The sequence below is a fragment of the Primulina huaijiensis genome, unplaced genomic scaffold (genome assembly GCF_012295235.1).
Source record: "Primulina huaijiensis isolate GDHJ02 unplaced genomic scaffold, ASM1229523v2 scaffold25443, whole genome shotgun sequence".
Lineage (NCBI taxonomy): Eukaryota > Viridiplantae > Streptophyta > Magnoliopsida > Lamiales > Gesneriaceae > Primulina > Primulina huaijiensis.
In genome coordinates this window covers 207,911-224,938 of record NW_027356198.1, presented here as the reverse complement: position 1 = coordinate 224,938, position 17,028 = coordinate 207,911, and the positions used below count along the sequence as shown (strand labels likewise).

General features: G+C 33.4%; 2 protein-coding genes across 2 annotated transcripts; one reads left to right on the top strand and one right to left on the bottom strand.

Annotated features, from left to right (window-relative positions):
- Positions 1 to 414: 414 nt before the first annotated feature.
- Positions 415 to 4,919, bottom strand: LOC140967502 (uncharacterized). Its single transcript, XM_073428048.1, has 5 exons — positions 4,724 to 4,919; positions 4,028 to 4,219; positions 3,679 to 3,921; positions 1,334 to 2,686; positions 415 to 1,230 (listed from the first exon to the last, which is right to left on the bottom strand). Exons 1-5 carry the CDS (start codon positions 4,761 to 4,763, stop codon positions 632 to 634), a joined length of 2,427 nt encoding a protein of 808 aa, XP_073284149.1. The 5' UTR covers positions 4,764 to 4,919; the 3' UTR covers positions 415 to 631.
- A 10,271-nt stretch (positions 4,920 to 15,190) lies between these two features.
- Positions 15,191 to 16,967, top strand: LOC140967529 (xyloglucan endotransglucosylase protein 1-like). Its single transcript, XM_073428107.1, has 3 exons — positions 15,191 to 15,579; positions 16,061 to 16,254; positions 16,466 to 16,967. Exons 1-3 carry the CDS (start codon positions 15,307 to 15,309, stop codon positions 16,833 to 16,835), a joined length of 837 nt encoding a protein of 278 aa, XP_073284208.1. The 5' UTR covers positions 15,191 to 15,306; the 3' UTR covers positions 16,836 to 16,967.
- Positions 16,968 to 17,028: the final 61 nt, after the last annotated feature.

Below are 17,028 nucleotides of genomic sequence, written 5' to 3'. Positions count from 1 at the left end.
ATCAAAATCAAGATACATTGTACTTGCGTGCAAAGAATTGGTCTCACCCTCGTGACCTTTTGCCCACATATTGAAACAGTGAATCTAATTCTTGAAAATATTGGTCACCCTTCAATTTTTTTACAAATCTTTTGATTTTTTATAATCTATTAACTCATTTTCCGAAATAATAAATAATAGCATGGATTTTGAAGTTTATTTTTTAGTTGAATTCGTTTCAACTTTCGCGTTCGGTGATTTTTCTAGGTTCAAGTTTACAACACCATTCTGTCATATTTATGAATTATGAGCCAACCAATTACAGAGGGGATCCCACCTGGCAAAACAGGAACATTTGTATAACTTATATTTCGAAATAAAATATCAAAACTTGTATGCATTGAATGTCTAACCAAGTTCAAGAAAACCAAGACCGAAAACGAACCTCAAAATTATACAAAAGTTCCTCATCCTCGATCACATTTATTCAAAATACACACAAATTCAAGAAAATCACAAGAAAAGTTTGCTAACAATACTCACACCTTTTAGTCCACCACCTATGCATCGCACAATCTTTAATTGAACCCAAGATACTTGAAACGACACTTGTAAACATATCGACACAATAAAATATAACCCAACAAGGTTATCACAGATCCCTGTTCACCGAAGAGCAGCAAGCAAATGGCACCCAATATGGTTTGCCTTTCTTTTTTTCTTTCTTGATCACGGTTGGGTACCTAGCCGGAGAGTTCCAATCCTCTTTATGCGGTATCTCAATTTTAGGTTCTTCAGGTTCAACAACGGAACTCACAGTCGTCCCATCAGCACCATTATCTATCCGCGAAGTCTCATCTTTCTGTTGTTTCGGGTTTGGGGACTTGGCTTCATTCAAAAGATTTTTCAGCTGGCTGTGATGTTCCTTACCCGCATTCCAATTTGTTACTTTTGCAATTATCTCCTCGTTTTTCTTTCTCCCTTGTGAGTCGTTCACCACATTAGTTAAAGAAGGGAACCAACCAGCCTGTAATGATTCAGATTTTTGTTGTTGATTGAATTGGACTGGCTCGATTTCTGAAGCAGTAGACGCAGCCACCGAATCAGGTGTTTTCCCAGGTTGAACCAAAGTCATGAAAGAAGGTGGCTCAAAATCATCTGACTTGCTTTGATGGACTTTAATGTTCCTCAGCTCTGAATTCTGCATATTAGTTTCTGATCTTGGGGATGATTGGGAGTTTGTTTCGACAGCTACCATGTTGGTTAGAAAGAGAGCATTCAGTTAATCACGAAAAGTAGGTGATAAGAAGAGAACATAAAAGATAGACAGACATACTTGAATCAAAAAAATTACCTGAAATTGAACCCCATTTTCCTTCCAAACTATCAGCTGCAGAGACGTTATCTTTCTCATTTATCAGCTTGTCATTTGTATAGCCTTCATTTTGCGAGGATTTGGAATCAACAACAGTGGCCTTTTCACCATCAGAGACTTTTTTATCAGCATTCGAAGAATCTTCGTGTGAAATTTTGTGAGGTTTTTCAACAATGCTAACCGATACCGGCATACTGAAATCTTCAGTTGCATGGCTCTTGTTAGAATCAGTTTCAAGCAGACATTTTTCCTTCACAGACGGTGGTTCTTTCACATTTAGTGGGGAGCTGTCAGAACTTTCAGGTAATATTACAGCACCGCTATCATGTTTTTGTTCCGTATCCTCGTGAACATTGACGGACTCTGGTGTTTTTTGGACATCATTGGTGAGGCTATCTATAGTGGCGTAGTTTTCAGCTGAATCTGAGAATGGATTGTTGGAAGGTTTTGAAATCAGCTGTTCTTTAGTTTTTTCTGAAAACGCAACATCACTGTCATGATTAGATTCGTCCACCACGTCAGCAACAGCAGCGGACTTTACTCTAACAACATCAGGGACGTCAAGATTTAGCCGAATATCCAATCCAGTGATGTTACCCGTTTCAAATCCTTGACGAGATCTCATAAAATCAGCATCTTTGAATTCTAGCAAACCAGATTCAGTTTTAGATAAACTTTCTAATTGTCTTGGATCAACATCCACTTCACCTGAAGGTAAAGGATCGGTTGAATTAACAGGTGGTTTTGATGAATCAAGAATTATTTGCTCCTCCATAGCAACTCCTTTGCCACTTCCATCCCCAGCCAACGGAAGCTCACAATTCGCCTTTTCATCATGGTGATTCGCATTTTCTTCAAGAACCCTTGTAGTTGAATCATCTTCTGACGCAGAAGAATTATGGAAGACCGGGATTGAAACGGTCGTGACTGAACATTTTTCCTTTGAAGACTCGACATCATCGCCACTTGTTTCCCTCGGTACAAATTTATCACACGTCCCTGCAAGAGACACTTCGACGTCTTCCATTTCATTTTTATCTTCAACAGCAGTAAAATTAGTGGTATCTGAGACATGAGTGCTTCCATCAAGCTTATCATGTGGCGCTTCCTTTCTCTCAACAGCCATTAATGTAGGATCTGAAGCTTTTTCTTCTTTGGAGTTAAAGCTCACAGAAGCCAACTTATCTCCTTCCACTTGGATAGGTACACTCTTCGGGCTATCATATTTGGTATCATCAGGCTGTAAGTGATTGCCGGGTTCAACAGAAACTGCTTTGGCACCAGTACACATTTGGTCACTACTTATCGGATCATTGAGTTTCTCGGTTATGTCTGCATTCACGGAACTGAACTTATGGGACTTGTGGAGACATAGACAACTAGAAGAAATAACGAAAGGCATAAATCATCCGCAAACAATTTTATCAAAAGAAAGATTTGCCCAACATTAAAAGCTCCAATAATCTCATTTTGCTTTCCCAGAAATTCTTCTATCTAGGTCTCTAACATGCAAGATGCAGTCAAAATCGACTAAGTCGATTATGGAAACAAGTTTTTGGGTATAAATGACGCAATATATGCACCATTTAGTTAGTATTGATAATGGCATAATATAGAATTTAGAGAGCTTAACCTGACTCGGAACATAATGTTCATGCTACCAAGAAGTGAGCAAGAAGTTAGAAGTTTAAAATTATCACCAACTATTTTGCAATCCCAGTTGTGACATTAATTACCATTCCATCTTCCTAATCTTCCATGGACAAATTCAATGTCAAACAGAAACCCGACAAATTGAAATATTCAATGACAACTACATAAATGTAGTTCTAGCTTTCAACAATTTATTTTACTTGATGCATAAGAAACGTTTCAGAAACATACAAAATAATATACCCAACACGTAGGTGTCTCATCGAAAGTGATCAATCATATTGGCATTTTCAATTCCATGGTGAATGGTAAATTAAAAATTCGTGTGCCCTTTCTCAATCTTGCTTATTCTTCTAGACAGGAGAATACATGGACAAAGACTATCTCCACCTATCACAAAATTCTGCTACATTAGCGTAAACCAAGCACAACCAGCAGTCTTGTTGCATTGTTGACATAATATCCAGCTACCACACTAATGGCATAACATGACAGATACTCTTTCCCTCCTTTACAGAGGAAACAATGCCACAAAAATTTAAAGAAACTAGCCATATCTTCCAGCTAAGATAACAAGTACTAAGGCAGATATCTGATTCGATAACTATAATGCAAGAGAAGCAAGTAAAACTTTAACAACAAGCAAATGACTGAATTCAAGAAATGCTTACCAGCACATTCATCAACATTCTTTAACAGGTTCACATTAATATCACCCTCCACACTTTTTTGCTCTATCTTCTTGTCATCTCCTTTGATAACTTCTAAACGCTCTTCCAAGCTGGGACTAATTCCACTCTCTGAAAAATCTGTAACTGCATCTGAAAACACATCATCTTCCGATTTATTAGACCTCAGATGAACTCCACCGTCACTATTAGACTCCTTCACATAACTCTTCTCAATCGTAGGACCTTCAACCAATAAAAACTTCTCAAAAGGGAAAAAACAATCAAACAAAAGCCACAGTTTATAAAAATAGACACCGATAAGTATATATATTGACTCGTTAATTCTCACTGGGGGTATGCTGCTCGTCCTCATCCGAAGCATGTTCGTCATCGGAAATAGCCAAATCAGATGGACTCATTTTATAGCCTTCAACTTTCCCACAAACTCGTTTATGAGCTCTTCTGTGTTTGGCACTTGGGTGTGGATTTGGAAAAGGCCATCCACATCTGTTGCATAGGTGAACCCCATGAACTTCGTGCACTTCAAGAATTAAGAAATTTAATCGATTATCAACTTCAGAATCGAAATGGTAACAATATCAAGAAGATAAATGACAAACTTAACAAAACTATAAAGTTAACCGCAATCAAGAAACAAACCCAACAACAGACAGGGCTCGAGATTAACGATTCCAAAAGGAGGGTAAACATAGCATAAAATTTGAAATTTTTCATTCGACTTGTGGTAGCTCCGGCACACCAGGTACTATGAATCAGGTCTAAACAAGATTACGCACACTTCAAAAAAATCAATCACTCGCAACCGTTTCTTAAACAATGCCTAGGTGGGGGTGCGTGCATTGCATAAAAAAAACAGATATCAGACAACCCGCGATAAATCCACACATGAAAACAAAAACCCAGTAAAATCTTGACAAAAAACAAGTAAAGAACAAAAAACACCAACGCAAGCAGCAGATTGACCCCAAGAAACCTCAGCAATTCAAGAAATCGATGATAAATAGATCCGAGTCAAAAGTAAAACCTGCAGAAGTGATGAGCTTCTTGTGATCTTGACCATCCATGTTATCTGCGTAGCCTGTGCGCCGTGTTTCAGATACAAAGATTGGACTAAAATTGAAGTCTAGAGAGAGAAGTAGAGTACAAAAAATGTAGAGCAGAGTTTTGGCAGAGAAAAGACAGAATGAGAAAAAGATGAAGCATGTGCACGTCTGATTTACGGTTTCCACACGGGAAATAAAATATAGATAAGACTTTAACGGAATTTAAACAAAGTGATTTTGCCATCATAATTTACAAGTAAATATTCATTTTATGTAATTTAATTTGCTTGTATTCGATAATTATTATAAAATCGAAATATGATATTTGAACTATTATATTATTAATCTATTGTTACTTGTTATAAATTTTGGTTTTGTTTCTACTATTTTAATAATGTTCATTATTACATTTGGTCAAATCAACATTTATATGATCTTTCAAATAAGATTTCACTAATCAATATGGAAAAACTTATAGAAAATGGAAGCCTTCTAGATGTTTTATATAATCAAACTTAAATATAATAATAATAATAATAATAATAGAAGACGGAACTAGGGCTGGGAAAAAATACCGAAATTTCGGTATATCGTGCATACCATATCGAAATATACCGCATATACCGATATTTACCGTACCGAAATTTTCGGTATCGGTATCGGTATATGTTTTTGAAATGTTCGGTAATTCGGTATATACCGAAATACCGAAAAATTATTATAATAAAATTATTTTGTTGTCATTGTGATGGGATTAACAATTTTTAAAAAAAAAAATTTCGGTATAGACGGTATTATATCGATGTCGTACCGAAATTGCGATATACCGAATTTTTTTGGTAAGAACAGTATGTAATTTATGTCATACCGAAATTTCGGTACGGTATCGATATTCATTTTTCGGTACCGAAAAATTTCTATACGATATACGGTATTATTAAAAAAATGGGTATACCATACCGAACCAGGCTTAGATGGAACAAAAAAATGAAGATTATGGTTGAATTAATAAGAATTATGTTGAATGCAAGAATTTAATTTAACCATCCACATTCATGCATATAAAGAAGCAAATCATCGTCCAAACAATGAGATTATTCTATGATATAATACTTTTTCGTATATAGTCAAATGTTAGTCATTAGATCATCAACATATATGTCAATTTTTATAAAAAAATGAGAAACTCATGTTATCTAATGATATTAAAATATGAAGAAAAACAAAATCGATATAACATAAAGTAACCTCAAATAACGGAAGTAAATATGAAAAATGTTACCCACAATCCATTAGTATGTTGAGTTTCAATGGCTCCACGTCCCCCAGTTCAAGGCGAAAAACAATTGGAAGTCAAATCAATTTTTGTCTTAAAAAAATGAATTTAGTCCTATTTTTTTGAATTGCAAAATATAATTTTTTTTACAATTGAATAATAATTGCAAAGCATCGTAAATAAATAAAGACGTTAAAATGAGTTAGTTTCGTTATAAAGATCACCATATCATAAAAAATAAATAAATTAAGTTGAACTGATAATTTTTCAACACGTCAAAATAATAGTAAGCCCATTCGGCTTAACGGTGGGTCTTTGGCTTGCCCTAGTTTTGACAACTAAAAAATAGCTAGTCAAATGAGAAGATACAGGCAATGATCTGTGCGACAAAATTCTTTATTTGTCGCTAATTAGACTTTAGGAAGTTGTTAAAAGTCTTGGCTAAAACTCTGCTAATTTCCTTTCACATAAAATAATGACAATAATAATCATTATTATTATCAAAATGACTCGTGTTTTTTCCTTAACAAACAATAATAGGTCATAATAACTAGCTGACTTTTGGTTCAATGCATAAATAGAAACAACACTATTTCTATCCAAATCTTGATAGAATAATCTCCTCGATGTTAACTCAAAATCATATTATTTTTAAAAAAAATTTAAACAAGTCATTCTAGTGTTGGTTAACACATTAAATAATTACTTTTTCAATCATGTTTATTTCCAATAGTTTTTTAAAAGAAAAAATTCTAAATACTTTCTTTAAAAAAAAAAATAGACACGTCTTTCCTTAAAAAAACAAAAAATCCATAATCCTAGTTTAACTCCGAAAAGTTAAATATATTGGGGAAAATCCATAATTACTTTTTATGTTTATAAAATCTAATTTTGCTTTTGAAGAAATTACAACTTTCTTGAACTTTTCAAATCATATTGTTTTAGTCTTAGAAGTTATGTAAGTCGTGGGAATAATTTAAAAAAATTCAAAAATAAAATATATTTAATTCCATGTATATTATATAACACAAAGAAACCTTGTACCTATTGTGAAAAAGTAAAAATTTACGGTAAAAAAGTAAAAATCTCAAACTCTCAAAATTATCACACTACACACTTTATAATATTTTTCTCTCAACTCAATTGTGATTTTCTTCACAAATGAGAGATCTATTTATAGAAAATTTTTACAAATAATCCAAAAATAAAATACATCATTACCTACATCATCACACACTAATTTTCAATATTCAACACCTAATTTTACCTAATTTTCAACATTCAACATTCACATTTTCAACACAAATATTTAACACATTTTTAAATAATTTTTCAACACTCCCCCTTGTGATGATGATCATAATGATTGTATACATTACGTGTTTTTATACTGCCTCGTTAAAAACCTTACTAGGAAAAACCCATTGGGATAAAAACCATAGTAAGGGAAAAAGAGTGCAGTCACGTAAACTCCCCCTCATGTTGACACGAACAATTCTTCACAAATTTCGTAGATTGCGCATCCCAATATTATATATGTGCTTTCTGAATATTGTCGTAGGAAGTGCCTTTGTGAAGAGATCTGATGAGTTTTCACTTGATTGAATGTGACGAACATCAATACATTTATTCTTCTCAAGCTCCTTGGTGAATGCGAAGAACTTAGGAGGAATATGTTTAGTTCTGTCGCTTTTTATGTATCCTTCTTTCATTTGAGCAACACATGCAGCATTATCTTCATATAGTATCACAGGCTTCTCGTCGAATGATAATCCGCATGAGATTTGGATATGTTGAGTCATTGATTTTAACCACACACATTCACGGCTTGCTTCATGTAGTGCAATAATCTCGGCATGATTTGATGAAGTTGTTACAAGTGTTTGTTTCTGTGAACGCCAAGAAATTGCAGTGCCTCCACGAGTAAATACATATCCAGTTTGAGAACGTGCTTTGTGTGGATCAGATAAGTATCCAGCATCGGCATAACCAATTATACTTGGATTAGCATCTTTTGAATACAAAAGTCCCAAGTCTGTCGTTCCTCGTAGATAACGGAATATATGTTTAATTCCGTTCCAATGTCTCTTTGTTGGATATGTGCTAAATCTTGCCAATAAATTTACGGCAAAAGATATATCAGGCCTTGTACAATTTGTAAGATACATAAGGGCACCGATAGCACTTAGATATGGTACTTCTGGACCAAGAATATCTTCATCATCTTCACATGGACGGAATGGATCCTTTTCTATGTTTAATGATCTAACAACCATTGGAGTACTTAAAGGATTTGATTTGTCCATATTAAAACGTTTAAGGATCTTTTCTGTATAATTTGTCTGGTGAACAAATATTCCACATTCTTTTTGTTCAATTTGTAAACCCAGACAATACTTGGTTTTTCCAAGATCCTTCATTTCAAATTCTTCTTTCAAGTATGACACAACTTCTTGAATTTCCTTATTTGTTCCAATGATGTTTAAATCATCAACATATACAGCAATAATTACGCATCCGGATGTTGTTTTCTTAATGAAAACACAAGGGCATATTGAATTATTTACATATCCCTTTTTCATCAAGTGATCACTTAGCCTATTATACCACATTCTGCCGGATTGCTTCAACCCATATAATGATCTTAGTAATTTCACAGAATAACATTCTCTGGGTTTTGAACTTTGTGCTTCAGGCATCTTAAATCCTTCAGGGATTTTCATATATATATTACTATCAAGTGATCCATATAAGTAGGCTGTAACAACATCCATAAGACGCATTTCTAAATTTTCAGATACTGCCAAGCTAATCAAATACCGAAACGTAATTGCATCCATCACAGGAGAATACGTTTCTTCATAATCAATTCCAGGCCTTTGAGAAAAACCTTGTGCAACAAGTCGAGCTTTATATCTTACTATTTCATTTTTCTCATTTCGCTTTCGAATAAAAACCCATTTGTATCCAACAGGTTTTACACCTTCAGGTGTAAGGACTATAGGTCCAAAAACATTACGTTTATTTAGCGAATCCAATTCAACCTGGATGGCATCTTTCCATTTTATCCAATCCTGCCGATTTTTACATTCACCAAAAGATTTTGGTTCATGATCTTCATTATCATTTATGATGTCGATTGCCACATTATAAGAAAATATATCATCAATTTCTTCTATATCTTTTCGGTTCCATATTTTTCCAGTATTAATATAATTGATAGAGATTTCATGATTCTCGTCAGTTTGTGGTTCTGACAAAACATTTTCATCATCATGTGTTTCTTCAGGAACATCATTCTCTATTTTGTGATCATTATGTGTTTCTTCAGGAACATCATTCTCTATTTTGTGATCATTGTGTTTCTCTATGAATTTTCTTTTTCGAGGATTTTTATCCTTGGAACCAACTGGCCTTCCACGCTTCAGGCGTTTAATGACATCATGACTATCTTCAATTTGTTTCTTCGGAATTTCAATTCGAGCAGGGGCATTTGCAGCATGTATATATGATTTAGTTACCCCTTTTGTGTCTGCAAATGCATCTGGTATTTGATTTGCTATTCTTTGCAAGTGCACAATTTGCTGTACATCTTTTTCACATTGTTTTGTTCTTGGATCCAGATGTAACAATGATGATACATACCATGTAATTTCTTTTTCGGTATGTTTCTGTTCTCCCCCTAACATTGGGAAGATTTCCTCATTAAAATGACAATCAGCAAAACGTGCTGTGAACACGTCGCCTGTCTGTGGTTCAAGATATCGAATGATCGATGGACTATCATAACCAATATAAATTCCAATCTTTCTTTGAGGTCCCATTTTCTTTCGTTGAGGTGGTGCAATAGGCACATACACCATACATCCAAAAATTCTCAGATGAGAAATGTCTGGTTCTTTACCAAATGCAAGCTGCAATGGGGAGTATTTATGATATGCACTTGGTCTGATGCGAATTAATGAAGCAGCATGTAAAATTGCATGTCCCCATATAGAAATAGGGAGCTTTGTTTTCATAATCATTGGTCTAGCAATCATTTGCAGACGTTTAATCAATGATNAATTTGATTTTTCCCTTTTATACATTTTATTCACATGTTTTTTCTCACAAAAAAACAAAATAATAAAAAAAAAACAAAAGAAAGAAAGAAAGAAAAAGAAAACTCTTTTTGTCCACCAATAGAGTGACATGGACACGTATTGGTTACTAGAAGTGCGACAAATATGGAACACATAAAAATTGAATACTATTCTATAAATTTAAATAATATATAATTTTAACACAAAATTTGAATCCTACTCTATAACACACAAGTCAAATGAATTTCTTTTTAGATACATTCTCTATTTTATTTTAGGTGCAATATTGCATTACTAAAATGTTATGAAATTAAAAAAATACTACACTCTCTCACATGTTTCAAAATCATTCTCATAATTTTTTTTTAAAAAAAAAAAACGCATTCAACACATTTATAATCGACTATCTAATAACTAAAATTTAACCATGTCGTATGAGAGATATACTTCAAATATAAGATAGAAAAATCATTCATCTTTCTATCATTAGTTTTGAAATGATATATATGAAAAATAAATTTCCATAAATATTAATAGAAGGGGGAAAAAAATTCCAATAAATTAAGTCGAAATTATTCAAAAATAGACATATTGAACTAATTTTATGCCCTAATCGCAACTAAAAGAGTTCGATCGCATTTTCTTGGGCCCATGAACAAATTCATGGGCTACAATATAAATGGACACCCTGCAACCTATATTTTCTCTGTAGGCCCATAAAATGAATTCGTATACAAAATAATAATTAATTTTAATCGACGCAATAATTATTGTTGTTGTTTTTTAGAATTCGACGCAATAAAATTTAATGTACTGTGAAATATGACATTTAAATTCTTATGTAATACGTGTGCTATTACAATTTGACCAATTAAATAAGAATCAAGTTGTTATAAACCAATGTTCCACTGAGAATTAAAAATCCACAAAGACTCGTAACCAATATTATAAATAGTTTTTGCAAGACAGTTTTACTATTTTTTATTCGTGATATAGGTTAACTATGTCCATACTTATAATAATAAGTAATAATTTTGGTATAAAAATAATATTTTTTATGGATGACCTAAATAAGATATATGTCTCACAAAATTGACTTGTGACGCCGTCTCGGAGTGAGTGGAAATTAAGGCATCCTTTTCCCCAAAAAAAAAAAAATTAGAGTGTGAAATGAAAGATTTACTATGTATTTTCAAACGGTAATTAAGGCAGCAGATAGAATTTTCCGAATTACAAAAATCTCTAAAATCAATCGTAATTTTATTATCATCGTAGTAAAAGTTCATGTAATTACTAAAATTATTAAAGGGGTAAGCTTTATCGCTTGACAACCTAAAGTACTGCATTTACATAGAAAACCAACTAAAATGGCCATCAGAACCAGCGGAGCCGCCACCGTCGCCGCCCTCATCTTCGTTATCCTGGCAGTAATATCAACGGCAGCACCACTGGGATCGGCCACGGGAACTCTGGCCGGCGGCTTGGGACATGAAAAAGATGAAAAAAAACGAATGTTTTCTTCTATGCATCTACGAGTATCTGTGTGTTTGTGATATTAGATCAAATGAGGATCGCGTGGTATGTTGTAAAGAATATTGCATGAGCAAATGTGCTAGTGGTTCGTGTGGAGACATCCCCAAGAAGCCATGTACCTAATTATGGGATTATTCATTAAATAATTTGTTGGGTCGTTATATATTATTGTATGCATGTATGTACTTTTTAATCTAATAATCATACAATTTTTTGCCTCTTGCCGGAACCACATGATTTCGAAGCCTTTTGGCGCCATACCATTGTTTAGGCGTCATACCATTGTTTAGGCGTCGCAGCCGACGTGTCTGCATGAGGAAAAATTATATTTTTGATCATGTTTATTACGTTTTCGCAATTTTGGATATGATTGTATCCAAATCATTCAATTGATATTTCCAAATTTAAATTGTATGTTGCAAAATTTGGAAGTTGCATTAGCACAAACAATTGTAAAGAATTCGACAAATCTACAAAATTTCATGCTTCTACATATATAGACAATATATGTTAGAAATTTGTAACAAAATTAAGTGTTTTATATGAATAAATTCAAATATTTTTTGATATAAAAAAGGTAGTCCACATTTAATTTCTTCTGATTCAGAATAGAATTGCCCTCTGATTTTTCCAATCTTCAAGATTTCGAGCAATTAACTTTTACATCCGACAAAGAGGCTTTGTTTGGTTTTCTTTCCCTTCGTTGTTTTCCAACTCCGTCGAAAAAAAATGTTATTTACTCGTTAATTTATTTCAATAAAAAAAATTAATCTTTGATTAACTTCTATTATTACTTACGTATATTTATTATTATATTTTGTTTTAATGAATTTTAAAATATTGATTAATGACTCAAAAATTTGAGATTTCGTTCAAAAAAATATTATTTAGAAAATGAAATCCAATACATAGCATATATTACTCTCTAAAAAAAAATACCCCGAATTCACTGCCATAAACAAAGCTTTAATTACTATACTATTATTATTATTAGGCGCCGAATTTAATAGTTAAAATATAACAAAACCCGAAGTGCTGAGAATGAGTGGGCCTAGTCTAGTGACGGCTCTGGGCTTCATTGTTTAATTAAATGGGCCATCCCAATTACCAAAATATTCCATACATGGCCCACTTTCCTACTTTAGATGCTCCCAGCAACTACACCAGTATAACACTTTGTAAACGTGATTTACAGACTATTGTGTTAAATCGAGAGTTTATTCAATATACATCGGAGAATAAAAATTGTGAATTTTATCGGACATGATATTTTTTATGGACTTACCACGTACGCATGCAATATTATTATTATATTTCATATCTAGCGGACCAAAATCTTGTAATATATATATTTTTGCAACAAAAGGTATGTAAATGGAGTTGTTGGTGTGTAAAATTATGCAACACTGTCAAATTCACAAAACTCAAAATATAATATTCAAATCTTTCCAGTAAAGAATATAATATTTTTCTTCTTTATTTTATTTAATTCGGAAAAAGTATTGTAAATTCATCATGCGTGAGTTTGAGCATCAAATTTGGTCCCAATAATTAGTAGGCGGTGTTAAATATTTGAATCCATTTTTAGGTATTCCAGCAAGATAATGCTATTTTGTTTTATTAATTATAATAATAGAAGTAGTTGTCATCTAAAAAAATGCACTCTATACAACACACACAAACATTACCTCGTTGATGACCTAATGTTATATACAAGGAGTCGATATTGTCGATCAGTGACGGAGTCAGAAATATAGTCATGTTCTGGTTAGAATTTTAAACTCTAGAATTTTTTAATATATATTTTAAATTGATATACCCGAACTAATATCATATTATTCCAAAATTATACAAAATTTATATACAAATTTTGTTGAAAAAAATTTGGACACCTGGGCTATACATGCATTTGGCGTCGACAACGAATTTTTTTCTTTTCAAGTGAGTTCGAACTCATGTATCTCTCATATTTATGTCTCTTCATCCAAACGATGGTAACTATGATAACTTAGATAACCAATCGAAATGACTGAGGAGCTAAAAAACTATCGTCGGCAGATACCCATTTTTACGTTATTTAATTCAAATGTCAACTCATGAAATATGGGGTGATTTTGTTTTTTAACACGTTTGTAAAATTGGATGGCTCGATACATTGTACTGAAGAACTGACATCCTGATCTCTTCGTAATTGGTTCACATATTCCATGAATATTTAATAATTTACTATTATAATATTTTATTGAGCTGGAGAAGTGGATAAGATAATTTTCTCACACAAAATTTGATCATGTTTTTTAAAAGAAAAATGTGTAAACAATTATCACCAATATTAAAACAAAAATAATCCACGAAATAATTAAATTTATTAAACATAGAAAATTATTACAAACTTAGGTAATGCGTTCTCCGGACCATTAGCTTAATAGGTTTTTGGAGAATATCTCACGAATCTTTATTCGTGAGACGAGTCAACACTATCTATATTTACAATAAAGAACAATTTTTTTCTCATGGATGACCCAAATAGAATATTGATCTCATAGAGTTTTTGTGCAGTTTTAGTACTCAGATATTGGATGTTATGAAACATATCAAAATTGTATATCAAATAAGTGAGTGTCNTAATTAAGTAAATATTTAAAAAATGACATGACAATACGAAAATCGAACAATATCAAAAGAAGGAAGATAGTTTTCTCATCTCCACATCTGCCTCAACCAGTATAATGATGTGTATCTTTTTTCTAAACATGCATCATTGCTCTGTCATGCATGCTAGCTACAATTTATGTATAAAATTCGATATGTATGTATGAATATTAAATAGAGTTGGGCAATCCAACGGGGAATTCGTGATCATATCTAAGTTTTGAAGTGTACTTTATGAGCTTCTATTATATGTTATGTATATATATATATATATAGATTGCTTGGTTGGCATCCATTGAATAGTCCACATTAAAATCGATAGGAAGGAAGAGGGGCCATACCCGGAATCATTGTTGGAAGCTCCCACTCTCCACAAAACTCCAAACTACTTTGAACCACATTTCACACTTTTTTATATTTCAAAAATTAATTAAATAAAACGTCTTTGAAAAATATATTTCCGTTTGAAGAATGATCGAACCTAGCTACGTACATACCGACGACCCATGAAATCTAAAGAAGGGGGGCAAATTAGACGGATATATAGAAAGAAAGTCATGTTAATTATATTCCTTGGAGAAATGATCATATCATGTTATATTCTAAATTGTTTTCTAAGATTCTTGAATCAAACACACATATGATATGGTGCCATTCATAAATATATATTTAAATTCATCTGTCCATAAAATAAATAAATTTAGAGATTTTAATTGAACAAAAGCAGGTTCCAGCTTTGATTGCTCCAAGCTGGCACCAACTCAATCAGCTCCAGTTGGTCTTCACAAGCATTTTATTACTTCCATAATGCCCCCCCCACCCCCACCCCCCCCAACCCGTCCCATCCCCCGTTACACATATCGACCCACCCCTATATATATATATGTATACACCGCACACACATTGACAAAAACTCATCCATATATAGCTTATATATCAGCTGTTCTTCAAGAAATTAATCAAATCCATCATATAATATATACAACATATACAACACACACACACATAATCCGAAGAGAAAATGGCTTCATTTTCCGAAGGGTTGCCAGCATTTTTGTTGGTTTTCCTTGTGACACTGAGTAGTAGTTTTGCCGGCAATTTGAATCAAGAATTCGACTTAACGTGGGGAGGTAATCGGGGCAAGGTGTTCAATGGAGGGGAGCTTCTTTCTCTGTCGTTGGATAAAACCTCTGGTTCAGGATTCCAATCCAAGAAAGAGTATTTGTTCGGGAGGATTGATATGCAGCTCAAACTTGTTGCGGGTGACTCTGCTGGAACAGTCACCACATATTATGTACGTTTCACTCATATTATTTTTTGATACATGCGTTAATTTCATACATAAATCCACCTCATGATAATAATCCTAATTATTCATATAATTTTTTAAAAAAATGTGAATTTAAGAAAAGTTAATGTCTTTGCTGGACTGATTTATTTGAGCCTCCAACTTTTAGACGAAAAGGAAATTCGGTAGCATATATCAAAGAGTACCAAAAAAAACACATGCAACTTGTTTAATCATTCAAAAAGATGCGTCCAAAATAGGTCATTTTCGCACCTCTCAATTTTATTTGAATGCTGGATATTTTTTCCATTCACAAAAAAAAATATTGTATTAGTTTTTCACTTCATAATAAAGGAGTCCACAAGACAAAACTTTTTAAAAATACAATATGCTAATATTATTAATGCAAATGAATTTAAGATTTTTACAATACAAGATAAACCTGGGGAGAGACCAACCAACAAACAATTTAAGTTAATTGTTGCAGCTGTCTTCTCAAGGGCCGAACCACGACGAAATCGACTTCGAGTTCCTGGGAAACGTGACTGGAGAACCTTACATTGTGCACACAAATGTGTACGCTCAAGGCAAAGGGAACAGAGAGCAACAATTCTACCTATGGTTTGATCCCACCAAAAATTTCCACACCTACTCTATCCAATGGAACCCCTATCAAATTGTGTAAGCACATTAATCAACCATAAGTATTCCGACCTTCAATTATTATTTGGGGGAGGGGGGTGGAAAGATAATTCTGTGATATATAGAAATAATATATATATTGATTATGGAAATGTTGGAGAATATTGCAGAAGATTGGGAGGTGAGCTTTTTAAGTTTCCTAGAAAGTAAAAGTTTTTTATTGACATACCAACCTCTTGCACATTTTCAGATTCTTGGTGGACAACACTCCCATCAGGCAGTTCAAAAATGCTGAGTCCCTTGGTGTCTCATACCCTAAAAGCCAACCCATGAAGATCTACTCCAGCCTGTGGAACGCCGATGACTGGGCCACGAGAGGCGGGCTAGTAAAAACAGACTGGTCCAAGGCACCATTTACTGCCTACTACAGGAACTTCAACGTGCAAACTTGTTCTGGATCCTGCACATCAGGATTCTCGAACGGGGCATGGCAAAACCAAGAACTCGACGCATATGGTCGTAGGAGGCTGAGATGGGTTCAGAAGAATTTCATGATATACAATTATTGCACGGATTATAAACGATTTCCTCAAGGCTTTCCTCAAGAATGCAGGGTATAACAAGGGATGACGCTTCTTTTGTACAAGACAACGAAGTTTATTTCAAGATTCTATTAGTTTGTTTCCTTGTTTATGTGAATCTGGACTTGTTTTAGTATCTGGTTATAATAAAATGAAATTATCTGTTTGTTAGCTTTTGGTCTATAGATGAATAGTAATGGCTCCAGCAGCACGAAAGAAAAGATCGAGGCTG

Bases quoted from the DNA above. Each gene is read 5' to 3' on its own strand.
- LOC140967502 (XM_073428048.1), bottom strand. From the start codon at position 4,763: ATGGATGGTCAAGATCACAAGAAGCTCATCACTTCTGCAG. The intron at 4,220-4,723 runs GTTTTACTTTTG...TAATTCTTGAAG, and splicing joins GAAGCTCATCACTTCTGCAG to TGCACGAAGTTCATGGGGTT. The intron at 3,922-4,027 runs GTGAGAATTAAC...TATTGGTTGAAG, and splicing joins GGACGAGCAGCATACCCCCA to GTCCTACGATTGAGAAGAGT.
- LOC140967529 (XM_073428107.1), top strand. From the start codon at position 15,307: ATGGCTTCATTTTCCGAAGGGTTGCCAGCATTTTTGTTGGTTTTCCTT. The intron at 15,580-16,060 runs GTACGTTTCACT...TAATTGTTGCAG, and splicing joins GAACAGTCACCACATATTAT to CTGTCTTCTCAAGGGCCGAA. The intron at 16,255-16,465 runs GTAAGCACATTA...GCACATTTTCAG, and splicing joins TGGAACCCCTATCAAATTGT to ATTCTTGGTGGACAACACTC.